At 35.1% G+C, this 16,872-nt stretch overlaps 1 protein-coding gene across 1 annotated transcript in view; it reads left to right on the top strand.

The window, feature by feature from the left end:
- The window catches only part of fnbp1a (formin binding protein 1a), a 30,003-nt gene that overhangs the window by 12,649 nt on the left and 482 nt on the right, over positions 1 to 16,872 (top strand). Inside the window, exons 8-17 of the mRNA XM_067393523.1 lie at positions 1,915 to 2,043; positions 2,199 to 2,345; positions 7,438 to 7,617; positions 8,828 to 9,010; positions 9,256 to 9,270; positions 9,857 to 9,966; positions 11,610 to 11,742; positions 12,101 to 12,228; positions 12,652 to 12,838; positions 14,426 to 14,579. Coding sequence (XP_067249624.1) covers positions 1,915 to 2,043; positions 2,199 to 2,345; positions 7,438 to 7,617; positions 8,828 to 9,010; positions 9,256 to 9,270; positions 9,857 to 9,966; positions 11,610 to 11,742; positions 12,101 to 12,228; positions 12,652 to 12,838; positions 14,426 to 14,579 — 1,366 coding nt within the window. The remainder of the gene's footprint in view (positions 1 to 1,914; positions 2,044 to 2,198; positions 2,346 to 7,437; positions 7,618 to 8,827; positions 9,011 to 9,255; positions 9,271 to 9,856; positions 9,967 to 11,609; positions 11,743 to 12,100; positions 12,229 to 12,651; positions 12,839 to 14,425; positions 14,580 to 16,872) is intronic.

The following is a 16,872-nucleotide window of genomic DNA, read 5'->3' as shown; positions in this document are numbered from 1 at the left end:
TACAAAGACTTCACTTTGTACGCAAATTTCATCATCAGAAGAGTACTCATGTACGCACACCGCCAGATTTTTGTAACCTCACACTTTTTTTTGCAGTAATTAGTTTACCCACAAGGTGGCAACCATGCTCTTGGGGCATCGATTCACAAGGTACTGTAGTTGAAGAAAAACTACATAAACAGAACAGACTGGAACTTATGCAAGCTACAGCGACAATGGAGGCCTATATAGATGAGAGATTATGTGAAGATGTTAGAAAGTACCTTTATTTGTACAACTCTAGCATGAAAGAATACACAGATATTTACATGGGTTGTAACTCGTGGTGAGAGATTGCTCAAAACTGCGCATGCGTCGAACGCCTGTGTAAGCGTACTAGTCAAATGAAGTGTACTTTGCAAGGCTGTGCGTTCAACTCTGCGCGTATGCATAAAAAAAATGAAGTATACTTCAGGCTTAAAGGGACGTGGTGGGAGAACACAAAACATTTGCGAGAGAATGCAAAGGCATTGACATGTTTTTTTTTGTTTGTTTTTTTTTACACCCATGTTCCTTTTAGGGGCTCTGTAAAATGGGATTAGATTCAGAGTAACTGTCTAATTTCAAATTATACTGTAACTATTTCAACTCCATTAGATGAATGAAATGTGCAAATTGATGAGGTCATGTAGCAAACTGTTGTTTGAAACATTTATCATTTGTATAATGCATTCAAATAAATGATAAAAATAATATACTACTACTACTAATAATAATAATAATAATAAAAAGTAAAAGTAAAAAAAAAATACTGAAATTGACTATTTTGCTTTCTGAACACTGGTCAGAAATTAGACTGAGATTGAGATTTTTTTCTTCTTTTTGTTTAATTTTCACAGAATAGATGCATCTTTATATGTAAAAATATATAAGTGCCTCAGTCATGGACAGTATATCACCATTTCGAGATTAAAGCATCATTTGACAACTTAAAGTCTGCTTAAAGTCACCATGAAATCAAAACAGAGTTCTTTTTTTGTGGGTGGAATATTGCAGTATTATTATGAATGATTTACCTGTACATATAATTATTTTTCTAAAATTCATCGAAAATTAATAGAATCAAAATAGGTTCCCCTCCCTCTTGCAGTGACATCTCTTCTCTTCTCTGGTGTTTACTGGATGTGGTGTTTACATGAGATCGACCAATAGCAAACCACAACCATCTAATCAATTACCCATGGACAAAATCAAGTCCCGCCCTACATTTTTTCTTGTTTGAGAAGCCGTTTCACTCGGATATACATCACAATAGAGAAGAAAAGACCATTGTAACTTCTGTTTCATGCCGAATTTAACTAAGTAAATGTACTAATGCTCCCATGTGTCAGTTCAGCAGTAAATCAACCGACGGCCTTGTTATCGGATAATGCACATTTTTTGTTTTTGCTTATTGTTGAGTGGAAGCTCAGTAAATGTTGTGTAAAGTAAATCATCACATTGTGATACCAGTATGAGATGTAAATAGTCTACTGAAAATAATTCTCCTATCAGTTAAACTCTATATAAAAAAATTTGACCCACAAAGCTGCTAAATGAATTACTGATAAACATAGCTTTTGCGTTATTTTTCGTGACTACATCATTTGATTATATTTCTGTGATGTTCGCATTGTTTGTTCTCTCTCACTCTCGAACAGAGCGCTTGGTTAAGTGTGTAGATCGCTGACTTTATTGATCTGAAGTTGACATCAGATGACATCTTTATATCTTTCTGTAATCTGCTAATTGACTCTCACTGTTTGTTTACTTGTCATGTCACAAAGGTGATCGTTTTATTTGTCAGTCCTTGCCCTTTACGTTCTGACCTCATCCTTATGGAAAGGATCTTAATGACTTTTGTCTCTCTGTCTTTTGTGCTATCTGTATTCTTAGGCGAAACAGCAAGCTCAGATGAGGCATCAGGTAGCCGAAGACAGTAAAAACGAGTACCTGACATACCTGCAGAAGTTCAACAAGGACCAACACGAGCACTACTACACCCTCATACCACATATCTTTCAAGTAAGAGTCTGTCTTGATCATAAACGAAACATTATATTAAAATATTCTAATGTTTATAAAAGAAAAATATGCTATTAAGCTTTACTTTTATGTCTTGATATGCATCAGTTGGACTATGAACTTCTCAATGTAATATTGTGTTTTCTCTTTTGCAGAGGATACAAGAGATGGAGGAGAGGCGGGTGGGCAGGGTGAGGGAGAGCATGCGGGTGTACACCGAGGTTGAGCGTAAAGTATTACCCATCGTCAGCAAGTGTCTGGACGGCATGACCAAGGCAGCTGAATCCATCGAACCTAAAATGGTACGTTAATTACTATGGCTCCTTTATGCTGAAAATGCACAGTGGTTCCGGATTACACAGTCATCTGTTAATCAGTCTATTGCCAGAATATCTTATTCAATGAAAATCTTTTATTTAGGCCATAAAAATACCTTTTTAGAAGTGTGGTGGAGAATCAAGAACTGGATCTTGTTCAGAATTGATTCCATTAAAACACAATGCCCAATCAATGTCTAATGACTCTTTTAGATCGGTTCTTTTAAAGGTGCCCTAGAATCAAAAATTTAATTTACCTCAGCATAGTTGAATAACAAGAGTTCAGTACATGGAAATGACATACAGTGAGTCTCAAACACCATTGTTTCCTCCTTCTTATATAAATCTCATTTGTTTAAAAGACCTCCGAAGAACAGGCGAATCTCAACATAACACTGACTGTTACGTAACAGTCGGGATCATTAATATGTATGACCCCAATATTTGCACATGCCAGCCCATGTTCAAGGCATTAGACAAGGGCAGCCAGTATTAACGTCTGGATCTGTGCACAGCTGAATCATCAGACTAGGTAAGCAAGCAAGGACAATAGCGAAAAATGGCAGATGGAGCGATAATAACTGACATGATCCATGATATCATGATATCTTTAGTGATATTTTTACATTGTCTTTCTAAATGTTTCGTTAGCATGTTGCTAATGCACTGTTAAATGTGGTTAAAGTTACCATCGTTTCTTACTGTATTCACGGAGACAAGAGCCGTCGCTATTTTCATTTTTAAACACTTGCAGTTTGTATAATTCATAAACACAACTTCATTCTTTATAAATCTCTCCAACAGTGTAGCATTAGCCGTTAGCCACAGAGCATATAGCCTCTAACTCATTCAGAATCAAATGTAAACATCCAAATAACTACAATACTCACATAATCCGATGTATGCCTGAATCGGCGCATTTCTAATTATGCCCATAAATAGGCAGTTAAAAAAAATTAATTAAAAAAAATCTATGGGGTATTTTGAGCTGAAACTTCACAGACACATTCAGGGGACACCTTAGACTTATATTACATCTTTTAAAAAGACGTTCGATGGCACCTTTAATGATTCAGTCAAAAAGATTTGCAAATCAGTCTTAGACTCAGGTTACTACTTAAATATGAAGTAGTGTAATATCTGCACCATTAATTCAGTTTCTAAGAATCTTTATACAACAGTTCGTTCTGGTTTTCGAATCTGTGCAATATTCCCCCAGTATCAGCACTGGAACCGTTTCACCACTTGTGTTGCTTCCGGCGACTGTCATGGTGGTTGAGCAAATTCACTGTATTTTTTTTTTTTTACAAATACTGCTGTTGTTGTCACATAATGTAGTAGAATGTAGTTATTTAGACCTCAAATATGTGACTGATACATAAACATAGCGCCTATTTTACAATTTTAGACGTTTTCGTTAGCAGCCGTTCAGTGCTCATGTACCCGCAGAGAACAGCTTCATCGCAGCCAGGCCTTCGGGAATTTGCCGCTGGCTCTGTAGATAGTGGTTAAATATGAGATAGAATTAATTTGGGGTATGTCAAACGGGCAATCTTTGGTCTTATTAATCTATTACTTGTTCCAGAGCAAAACAATTTGGGTTGAGGGGGAAATTAAGTTTCATATCTTTATATTTAGGCATTATTTAACTTAAATCCTGTACTAGAGCGCTGCTCTTGTACGTTTGACTAAATTGCTTGCTTATGTTTATTTCCTATTGTCTTTATAATGGCTATTGTTGTTAATTTAAATATTGTTGTTCAATAAATATTATTTTATATAAATAATATACCATATTTGGTATTGAGAAAGGGTCCATTAATGATCGTGATATGGACTTCAGTGAGAGTTATAATATTACACCTTCAGACTCTTAGTGATTCAGAATAAGGAAGATGTTTTAGCACTGTGGGAAATCCCCACAACTTTTAAAAGGACCAAGACAAAGATATTCTCAGCGGACATTCAAACAGATTTTTTTATAATGGATATAATATTACGGACATCGACCTGAAGAGTGAGTGCTATATCAGATGGAAGTAATATATTTGTTTAGTCGATCGCTCTCTCATAATACCATAATACTCTACATCATACTATAAGCTTCAATTAAGCGACACAGCGTTCCTTCGTTACTAGTTCTAATGTGATGTTTTAGAATTGGTAATAGAGGTTTGAGCTCAACTGCTAAACTGTCAACTTGAGATTTGAATCTGTGGCAGAAGGAAGTAGTTCTGCACAAAAGAGGGTTTTAAAGACACTGCATTGTTGTTTCTTATTTATTTACTCACTTATGCCATCAAACTGTTGTATAAACGCAGTATCACACTCGTCGGCGTGCGATATGGCTTTACATCAACACGCTGTGATTACCTATAGACGAATCACGGCCGTGCTGATATAAAGCGATATCGCATGGCTACTTGTGTGATATTGCTTATATAATCAATAATAGTAGTAAGACTTTACAATAAGGTCCCATTAGTTAACATTAGTTAATACCTTAACATTGAGTAATACATATGTAACAATCATTTTTAATGTTACTTAATAAAAATATTACAGTTTATTGTTAGTTTGTTGAAATTGACATTAACTAAGATTAATAAATGCTTTAGACGTATTTTTTGTTAGTTCATGCTAAATGGAACCTTATTGTTAAGTGTTACTCACAAATTGGTTATTATATAATATACAGCTATGGAAAAAATTAAGAGACCACTCCTAGTTCAGAAATCAATGTTAAGTGGTCTCTTAATTTTTTCCATAGCTGTATATGTTCAAAATGTGTGGTAAGTATGATTTTTTCTTGAAAAAAATCTCTTATTCTCACCAAGGCTGCATTAATTTGATCAAAATACAGTAAAAAGTATGCACATAAAAAGTAATATTGTGAAATATTAATGCAATTTAAAATAACATTTATCTATTTGAATATATTTTAAAATTTCTCTGATGGCAAAGCTGAATTTTCAGCATTATTACTCGAGTCTTCAGTGTCACATGATTTTTCAGAAATCTCTTTAATATGCTGATTTGTTGCTGAATAAAAAGTATTAATTGCTTAAAAAAAAAAGTTTGCATAAAAAATTCCGCTCAAAGTGCTTCACAATTCAGACTATAAAAATTAAATAAAAACAGATATATAAAAACACTTCACAAAAAAAAAAAAAAGAAAAATTAAAGAAGGAAGAGGAAATAAGGGCAACTAATAATTAATATTCAATGACTTATTGATGCACCATGTCACATATGATTTGAAAAAAGCAGCACATAGGAGTTTTCCAGCTGCGAGGTGAAATCACTTTTCTAAATTAAGCCAGCAGATGAATAATATAGCACTTCAAAACGCTGACAGGATTTCTGTGATTATCGCTGGCCCACTTACAAGCTAACGAGTGGTGATTGTAATGGAGCATCGTCGCCCAGGTTACCATCAATAATTTACAGCTGCGGGGGAATCGCTGGCAGCTAACGGCTGATGTGCTTGTTGTCTGTCTCATCTGCTAAATCCCGTCCCAGTGCTCATGTGCCCTTCGCCGCCCTGTCCAAATATGGCAGATGGGAAGTCTAATTTCCAGCGCAGCACTAATTGACTCATACAAGCTGGGTTTTGCAGCAGATTTGAAGTGGCTTAACAACAAAGACTTAAGCCTCTCTGTGGCTTTTGGGCTGTGTGTGTGTGTGTGTGTGTGTACAGAATGTGTATGTCTTTTCAAAGTGCGCTGGCCATATGAAGCAGCCCTACATTAACTCAACCTCTTATAGAAGTCATTTGTTCATGTGGTAGGGTTATGGATGCCGTAAATATGCTAAAAATAGTCTCTTGGTCTGACCTGAACTGCAGGAGAGGGATTAAATCGAGGGGATTTACAGCAGTCTTATTTCTATGGTGGATGTGCATTTCATAGTCTGTAGGACATAATTGTTGTGATTATGGGTTGGATTAACCTGTAGCTCACAGTGGAGAGGTCTGTATTCCCATAGAAAATCATCCTTGATATTGTTTCCTATAGGATAGACAATGATGAAAAAAAAAGTATAAATATTTTGAATATAATATTATTTACTTAATTATTTATAAAATGATGTACAATTATTTACAGCAACCCTATGATGTGAGTATGTATCTTTAAAGGGTTAGTTCACCCAAAAATTAAAAAATTCTGTCATTAATTACCCACTCTCATGTCGTTTCACACCCGTAAGACCTTCGTTCATCTTCGGAACACAAATTAACATATTTTTGATCAAATCCGATGGCTCAGTGAGGCCTGCATTGCCAGCAAGATAATTTACACTTTCAATGCCCAGAAAGCTACTAAAGTCATATTTAAAACAGTTCATGTGACTACAGTGGATCAACCTTAATGTTATGAAGCAATGAGAATACATTTTGTGTGCCAAAAAAACAAAATAACAACTTTATTCAACAATATTTAGTGATGGCCGATTTCAAAACAAATCGAAGCTTTACGAATCTTTTGTTTCGAATCAGTGGTTCGAAGCATGTATTAAACTGCCAAAGTCATGCCCTCCAGTGGTGTACCGTTGAAATTTCGAAACACTTAATGTGTAACGAAGGCTCGTTTACTGAAATCACGTGACTTTGACAGTTTGATACACGCTCCGAACCACTGATTCGAAACAAAAGATTCGTAACGCTTTGAAGCTTTATGAAGCAGTGTTTTGAAATCGCCCATCACTAGATATTGTTGAATAAAGTTATGCATTTTTTGGGGCACAAAAAGTATTTTCATCACTTCATAACATTAAGGTTGAACCACTGTAGACACATGAACTGTTTTAAATACATCTTTAGTAGCTTTCTGGGAATTGAAAGTGTTAATTGTGTTGCTGGCAATGCAGGCCTCACTGAACCATCGGATTTTATCAAAAATATCTTAATTTGTGTTCCAAAGATGAAGTCTAATGAGTTTGGAATGACATGAGGGTGAGTAATTAATGACAGAATTTTCAATGAGTTTTTGTGTTAAATAATCATGATCACAATATTGGCCAAAATAACAAAGTAACTGTTAATTACTGACATTTTTAATCCTGTTTTTAATTTCAGGATAGTAAGCAAGTTGTAGAATCATACAAATCTGGCTTTGAGCCGCCAGGTGACGTGGAGTTTGAGGACTACAGTGTGTCAATGAAGAGGGCAGTGTCAGAATCAAGCTTCCTGAATGCTCGCGGAGAGAGCAGACGCCGGAGCAGGAGCAAACTGTGGCCTTTACTCAAGAGAAATAAGGTATGGCATCAGACGGATCTGTGGATCATAAACACATGCTAAAAATCACAAATAAGCAAATAAAAGAACAGAAAACTACACTGCACATTTATTGTCCATTGAGATGTAGTTATATATAAGTAGTTTTATTGCTATTAAAGGATTAGTTCACTTTGAAATGAAAATTAGCCCAAGCTTTACTCACCCTCAAGCCATCCTAGGTCTATATGACTTTCTTCTTTCAGATGAACACAATCGGAGAAATATTAATAAAAGTCCTGATGCATCCAAGCTTTATAATGGCAGTGAGTGAGGATCAACGAGTATGAGCTAAAGAAAGTGCATCCATCCACATCTATCCATCATAAATATGTGCTCCACACGGCTCCGGAGGGTTAATAAAGTCCTTCTGAAGCGAAACGATGCGTTTGTGTAAAAAAATATATCCATATTTAACAAATTATGAAGTAAAATCCGCACGAGCCGCCTTCCGTTTTGAAGTTACGAAGAAAGTGTAAACTGGCGTCACATCAGATTCACTTTTTCCGTAAGTCAAATAGTGAAGGCGTAGGACTTAGCATAAACTTTGTGAACTGCAAGAGTTTTACAATTTCTGCGTGCATAGAATAAGGAAGGCAGCTCGTGCGGAAGCAAGATATTTTAGTTCATAATTTGTTAAATATGGATTTTTTTTTTACACTAATGCATTGTTTCACTTCAGAAGGACTTTATTAACCCCCCAGAGCCATGTGGAGCACATATTTATGATGGATCAGCTCATACTCATTGAGTCCTATCACTGCCATTATAAAGCTTGGATGCATCAGAATATTTATTAATATTTCTGCGATTATGTTCATCAGAAAGAATAAAGTCATATACACATAGGATGGCTTGAGGGTGAATAAAGCTTTGATTAAATATTAAATAAATTCTGCAATATTCCATAAAAAATTATAATTTATGGTGACTTTAAGCAGATTCATTATCATTTAATTATGTTTTATGCATTAGAAAAATGATTGTTTTGATAGCGCCACAGTTTGTAAACTTGAGAATATACTGGATTACATGCAACACCTTTAATAAAGTTTGCAATGAGTTTTTTGTCACCACATAAGAAAATCTGAACATTGGCTTTGGCCTTGAATATTTCTCTCTCTTCATCTTCTCTCTTCCTGTCTTTCTCCATTCCATTTCTCAATGTGCTCCATCACACCCTCATCTGTAGCTTATGTCTTTGTTAGCGTCGCCCCGCCAACCCCCTCCCCCTCCCCCCACCTCCCCGTCTCCGGACGGCCTCCTCAACGGCCCCCAGTCCCCACAGCAGCCCAAGGAGCCCCTGAGCCAGCGCCTCAATGACTTCATGAGCACCAAACACAAAATGCACTGCCTGCGGAGCTTGAAACGTGGGGTAAGTTGACGAGCCGCCACGTCACCTGTGTGTGTGTTTCCCGTGGATGTGATTGGACGACTCCAAACACTAAAGCACCATCAGCTCAGTTTGTTTCTAAAGTAAAGTAATGTGTCTCATTCTCATGCTTTTATCAATACCATCCTAAACATATCTGTCTTAACAGCAACATAAAACTCCATGTTTTCTCTGTGTGTGTATTAACCGTTTCCCCTAACACGCTTTTTTTGTCTTAACATTCACAGCTTTCTCTAAAGCTGGTAAGTCTGACTTGATATTAAAATGTGCTATAAAATCCTCAAGACTTTTCATTATAAATATTTATTTTATGTATTATGTATTTTCATTGAATTGAATTTTCAATGCTTGAAGTAAAGTAAGTTATGAAAATTAAGTAAATATTATTTGACAGTCAAATTTTTGGCATGAAGTCACATTATAGCTTATTCTGTCCAAGAACTGCCCATTTAAAGGGATAGTTCACCCAAAAATGAAAATTCTGTCATCATTTACTCACCCCCAAGTTGTTCCAAATCTGTGTAAATTTATTTGTTCTGCTGAGCACAAAGGAAGATATTTTGAAGAAAGTTTGTAACCAGGCTGCTTTGGGGCACCATTGACTTCCATAGTAGGAAAAAAAATAAAATCTTCAAAATATCTTCCTTTGTGTTCAACAGAACAAAGAAATTTATACATGTTTGGAACAACCTAAGGGTTAGTAAATGATGACAGAATTTGTATTTTTGGGTGAACTATCCCTTTAAGACAGGACAGGCCATAATCGATGTATGAATCTGTTTGTGTTTTTTTATTTTTCCACTCATAATTTTCTGTATCTTTTTACAGGGAACAGGCCAGGAGGATTACAGTCATCTGCCCCCCGAGCAGAGGAGGAAGAAACTACAAGCCAAGCTCAATGACATCAACAAGGACATCCAGAAAGAGATGGATCAGAGGTAAATCATTCAGTAGCTGCCATGCTAGTAGTAGTAACAGCTTTTCTGCAAAATACCTCATCATCATGGACCAAATTGTTTAAAACATACACTACCGTTCAAAAGTATGATTTTTTTTTTTAAGGAAATTATACTTTTGTTCAGTAAGGATGCAATAAATTGATCAAAAGTGACAGTAAAGACATTTATAATGTTACAAAATATTTCAATTTCAAATAAATACTGTTCTTTTGAACTTTATTTTCATCAAAAAATCCGGGAAAAAAAGTTGCATTTCCACAAAAATATTAAGCAGCACAACTGTTTTCATCATTGATATTAATATGAAATGTTTCTTGACCACCAAATCAGCATATTAGAATGATTTCTGAAGGATCATGTGACACTGAAGACTGGAGTAATGAAGGCTGAAAATTCAGCTTTGCCATCACAGGATTAAATTGTGTTTTAAAATATATTCATATAGAAACAGTTATTTTAAATAAATAAATGCAGCCTTTTATGTAAGTGTAAAAAAAAAAAGTTACGTTTGTGGTCTTGGGGGTCTCTGGAGACCCCGGGCAACAAAATGTAATTTTGTAACAATATAATATATTTTTTTAAAAACCAATGTAATTTTACTCTGTTTATTAATGTTTTTTCTCAACATTTATGCAGTTTTTGGAGGATTTGTGATAACTTTTAAATTTATATAAATAAATTAAAAAATATTTTTTTAAATAGGTTTTTATGCAAAAGCAGCTTTTTATGTAAAATTCACTTTATAAAAGGCCCAGATTTCTAACATTCATTCATGTGGATAACATGGATAATTTGACATGGTTTAGTGTAAGATTTTTGCCCATCTTTTGAAAAATGCAGTTCTAGAAGTGAAAACACTATCACTTTTACCAGTAGATGGCTGCAGAGCTCCACTATTTGCTATGTGCTATTTGAATGACTGAAAGACATATTTTCACAAGTTTTTTTCAGTTAGATTCATATCTAAATGTTATGAAATCACAATTATAACAATAAAAAATACTTTTTCAAAGTTTAGCATTTTTTTGTGCAGGGCAAAATCAGTTTTTCAATAATAATTTTATAATAAAAATAATAAAATAAATATTTTTTATTTTTGTGTGCGCGTGTGTGTGTGAGTATGTCCATTTTGTATTGGGGATTTTTTTTTTTTGCATTTTTGGAAGCCACTTCATTTCTGTCTATGTGTGTTGTGCGTTGTTTCTGATTTTGAGAATGGATTTTGTCCAGTTTCTAAGTGGGGTCTCTGTGGGTTACATTATAGATGATATTATTGAAAAACTGTTTTGTTTTGTTTTTTCAGTACAAAAAATGCTAAACTTTGACAAAAAGTAATTTTATTGTTATAATTGTGATTTCATAACATTTAGATATGAATCCAACTGAAAAAAAAAAACTTGTGAAAAGACATCTCTCAGTTACAAAATTACAATGGTTTTTAAAAAATATTAATATATTGTTACAAAATTGCATTTTGTTGCCGGGGTCTCCAGAGACCCCGAAGACCACGAGTGTAGTCCCTTAAACGAAGACCGCACAAGGGTTAAATAATGTAATGTTGATGTAACAAACACTTTCATAGGCTTATTGTTTCTACTAACTCTTCTTATAATTGTTTGTAGGGATGCCCTGACTAAAATGAAAGACGTCTACATTAAGAATCCTCACTTGGGGGATCCAGACAGTATAGATCCACGGTTAGAAGAAATCACACAAAGCTTGGAAAAATTGCAACTTGAGGCACAGAAATTTGAGGTGAGACCCTAACTAATTTGGCCAGGTACCTTTAAATGTCAATAGTATCAGTGAATATTTATTCTGTGATTTATGTGTATTTTTGTCTCATGCTCTGTGCATAGTAAAAAATTGTATTTTATACAATGTTTACTACTTGTATTTAAGTATGTAGACTCTGTACATTGTAAATTGTGAAAATGTTTAATACTGTACATGTGTTTGTGTGTATACTTGTCTTCTATACATTCCTGCTGCAGAAACTGCACCAAAGAATTTCACCACCTGTACACTTGTGTTCATGGTGTTGTGACGAAGTGATTTGATTAGAATGATTAACTATTACAAATAAATAGATCTGTTGTTTGTGTGTTCTCAGGGCTGGCTGACAGAGGTGGAGAGGAAGTTACTTGAAAAGGGATCAGAGTCTCAGAGAAGACAGAGCAGTCATTTTGACTCGCAGGGCAACACACCTCTTACAAACAACTACGGTCAAAACCGAGAGAGGTACTTCAGTCCCTAGACTGCAGGGTCTGCCAAACTTGATGCACTGAAGGAGATATGTCAAAGGGCTCTTAAAGGGCTCATGTAATGAGAGTTCATTTTACTTAGAAAACATACTCTTAACTTTCATTACTCAAAACTTCCCCAAAAAGACTGTGGATGCATCTCTGCACTATTTGACGTTATCAAAAAAAACAAAAAAACTTTACTTACATTACAAGTGGACTTTATATAAAAATGATATAATGCGGTTTGATGCTATTAATACTGATCTTATTTACACACTACAGTAATCCTATAGGCGGATTGTGAATTCAGTAAAGCCTCACGTGAGGCATGCGATGGTGTAACATTAACTGGATAATCTGACTATAACGTCAAAGTTAATTTTGTCTGTTTTACGCATTGCATGTCTTCTGCACATAGTCCGGATGGCAGCTACACGGAAGACCCCAGCACAGAGACGACGATGCAGTTCAAATCGCGCAGTACTGAGTTTGATGATGAATTTGATGACGAGGAACCTTTACCCACTATTGGAACATGCAAAGCACTTTATCCATTTGAAGGTAATGGGAAGAAAATCACTTCATCATCTCCCAGAAGCAAAAATGTGTGAAAAACTGTGTCAGAAATTCATGCTCAGTGGTTATGAAGTTTCTGGGATAATAAGTTTAAAGGTGCCATGGAACGTCTTTTCAAAAGATGTAATATAAGTCTAAGGTGTCCCCTGAATGTGTCTGTGAAGTTTCAGCTCAAAATATCAAATGTTTTTAACTGCCAATTTTGGGGCATCATTAAATATGAGCCGATTCAGGCTGCGCGGCCCCTTTAAATCTCGCGCTCCCTGCCCCCCGAGCCTCTCGACTCTAATACAGTGCATAAACAAAGTTCACACAGCTAATATAACCCTCAAATGGATCTTTACAAGATGTTTGTCATTCATGCTGCATGCATGCATCGATACCTGTGAGTATAGTATTTATTTGGATGTTTACATTTGATTCTGAATGAGTTTGAGGCTATATGCTCCGTGGCTAACGGCTAATGCTACACTGTTGGAGAGATTTATAAAGAATGAAGTTGTGTTTATGAATTATACAGACTGCAAGTGTTAAAAAAATGAAAATAGCGACGGCTCTTGTCTCCGTGAATACAGTAAGAAACAATGGTAACTTTAACCACATTTAACAGTACATTAGCAACATGCTAACGAAACATTTAGAAAGACAATTTACAAATATCACTAAAAAATATCATGATATCATGAATCATGTTAGTTATTATTGCTCCATCTGCCATTTTTCACTATTGTTCTTGCTTGCTTACCTAGTCTGATGATTCAGCTGTGCACAGATCCAGACGTTAATACTGGCTGCCCTTGTGTAATGCCTTGATCATGGGCTGGCATATGCAAATATTGGGGTCGTACATATTAATGATCCCAACTGTTACATAACAGTCGGTGTTATGTTGAGATTCGCCTGTTCTTCAGAGGTCTTTTAAACAAATGAGATTTATATAAGGAGGAGGAAACAATGGAGTTTGAGACTCACTGTATGTCATTTCCATGTACTGAACTCTTGTTATTTAACTATGCCAAGGTAAATTAAATTTTTAATTCTAGGGCACCTTTAAAGTAGTGTGAACCAAAATGGGTTTTTCATTTATTTTTGTTTACAAAAATAATCTTTAATCTAAAATAATCTGCATTTAAGCATAGTCTAATTTAATTTAATTTGACAAAATTTATATAACAATTTTATGATCGATAAATATACAATGTATACAAAATTGGATTGATAATTGGCAGAATAGAAAAAAAAAGAAATAAAAAATGAATACAATATTTTAAATGAACAAAAATAAAAATACAATTAAATTTAAGAATTAACAATAAAACTTTAAACAATTTACTCAACTAAACAACATTATAATAAAAACAAAATAAACAAGTTTAACTTTTAAAAATGACATTTAATTTGTGAGTCGTTTTGGATAAAACTGTCTGCTAAATTAATACAAATGAAAATTAACTAAAAAAATAAAACAAACTGAACAGTGAAACTAGTCATCGAACGATGCTGATATAGTAATAAAAAGAGTGCTATGAGTGATTTTTTTTTTATTATTATTATTAAGTTGACATGCTTGTTTTGGAAACAAATAAACATTGTGTGTTTTTGCATCTGTAGGTCAGAACGAAGGAACTATATCCATGGCCGAGGGTGAAATGCTGTACGTAATCGAGGAGGATAAGGGTGACGGATGGACCCGTGTCCGCAAAAACGAAGACGAGGAGGGATACGTGCCCACATCCTACATCAAACTCTTTTTGGACACGAATGCCAAAGGTGCTATGACATACATATAATCCCACGCCACACCCGGAAAGGGTCATTAGTGAACGCCGTTTAACTGTACATACAGTAGAAGATCATGAAAATGTCCTCATTGAACAGAGGAAGCAGACAGCAGAGCAATTCCTGTTTGTACATGTTCAAGATGCCATGTGTCATTTCTCAGTTTTGGTCTCAGACTTTATTTCCGCATCCATAAGGGTAAATTAGGCAATAAAGACACAGCTGCTGTGAAATTTTATATATCTGATGGAATGGCATATTATGTTCATATTTTTTTAATGATCTACATGCAGTCAAATACTTTAAGATCAGCAGCAAAATGATTATGAAATGAGTGGAAAAACAAACATTCTGAAACCTTCTGGCAATAAAAACAATTTACTAATATTTTGACCTTAAAACTACAGAATAAGTAGCAATCCTGCATTTTAACTCTAGTCAAAGTGTGTTTTTAATTGTAAGAATTTTTTAAGACGTCGAAATATCTGACTTGAGAGAATCTTTTGCATGAGAGATGGAATAGAATATTTTCTCAGGTATGTTTACGTTGGTGTTCATCCTTGTACCTCAAATCCTGAATATACAGGATTTTTTTCTTTCTCCAATGGCAAATCACATTCAATTTAAAGGGATAGTTCACCCAAAAATGAAAATTATCCCATGATTTACTCACCCCTCAAGCCATCCTAGGTGTATATGATGTATTTTCTTTCAGACAAACACAATCAGAAATATATTTAAAAATATCTTTGCTCCTCCAAGCTTTTTTATGTTTGTGAATGGGGGGCCACATTTTGAAAATGCATCCATCCATATTAAAAGTAATCCATACGGCTCCAAGGGGGTTAATAAAGGCCTTCTGAAGCAAAGCGATGAGTTTTTGTAAGAAAAATATCCATATTTAAAACTTTAGTAACTATAATAACTAGCTTTCGACCAAAGGCGGAAGAGTATCCTCTGACCCGGCGCACACCGGTCACGAATTAGAAGTATAAAATGATCATTTTTAAAGAGAAATGTTGGAGGATTTTGATATAAGAGAAGAGGAGCTTGAGTTTGTTGCCCAGCCCTATTGGTTTAAACCAGTAGTCTCAAACTCAATTCCTGGAGGGCCACAGCTCTGCAGAGTTTAGCTCCAACTCACACCTGCTTGGAAGTTTCTAGTAATCCTGAAGACCTTGATTAACTGGATCAGGTGACCCTCCAGGAATTGAGTTTGAGACCACTGGATTAAATAGTGAGAGGCGTCTAAGCTTATGTTAATCCAACATCCTGCGTCACACATCTCGTCAGGGGTTACTCATTTGGTGCAAGTCGATTTTCGCCGTATGCATACGGTCGTCTGCCAGAAGCTAGCTATTTGAATTTGAAAGTTTTAAATATGGATATTTTTCTCACAAAAACCCATTGCTTTGCTTCAGAAGGCCTTTATTAAATCCCTGGAGCTGTATGGGTTAATTTTATTATGGATGGATGCCTTTTTTTGGCCCCTCCTCCCTTCACAACTGTTAAAAAGCCCCTGAGGACTAAGGATATTATTACATATATCTCTGATTATGTTCATCTGAAAGAAGATAGTCATATAGACCCGGGACGCCTTGAGGGAGAGTAAATCATGGGATAATTTTCATTTTTGGGTGAACTATCACTTTAAATGCATATCATTAAGTGTGAAGAGCGCAAGTAATTAATGCATGTATCTTTGAGACTTTTGCTAGCTTTGCATTTACCGCTGTACAAAAAAGATCAGCTTTAGAAGTAAAACATATACAGATGAACCCATAGTTAACACGTTGCCTTTCTGTGTAGTGAGCGTTGAAGCAATAATTCAAAAGATGCATGTTATTCGTACATTGACCAGCATGGAAAACGAACAGAACATGAAGTTTCCAGAAGGTCATCGCAGTGCGTATTAGGAATATTTACAGCAGGAATACCGCTCTGTGTGCATGCTATAAACCAGACAGGCTATTTATTGCTGCTTAACGGATTCATAATTTGTCCATAGCTTTATCAGCAGCTGTTAAATATGCTTAATAGTGTCGCAAGCTAAATATATGAACAGTTTTGTATCGTTTTATACCGTCTCTGTCTTTAATTCACATATCATAGTGGATCTGTACTCTGAAGTTGAGCTTCTGTGGTTTACTGAACGTTTTTAACCCATCATTTCATTGCTGTCTGTGAATCAACGATTGTACAGGAATATCATAGTTCGATTCTTATGCAACATCTCTAACATGTCTTGTGTGATGTTTTTTTTTTTGTTTTGTTTTTTTATTTG

Source organism: Chanodichthys erythropterus, chromosome 9, assembly GCF_024489055.1.
Source record: "Chanodichthys erythropterus isolate Z2021 chromosome 9, ASM2448905v1, whole genome shotgun sequence".
Lineage (NCBI taxonomy): Eukaryota > Metazoa > Chordata > Actinopteri > Cypriniformes > Xenocyprididae > Chanodichthys > Chanodichthys erythropterus.
Note: the sequence above shows the minus strand (reverse complement) of the source record. Positions and strands in the feature narration are given on the sequence as shown.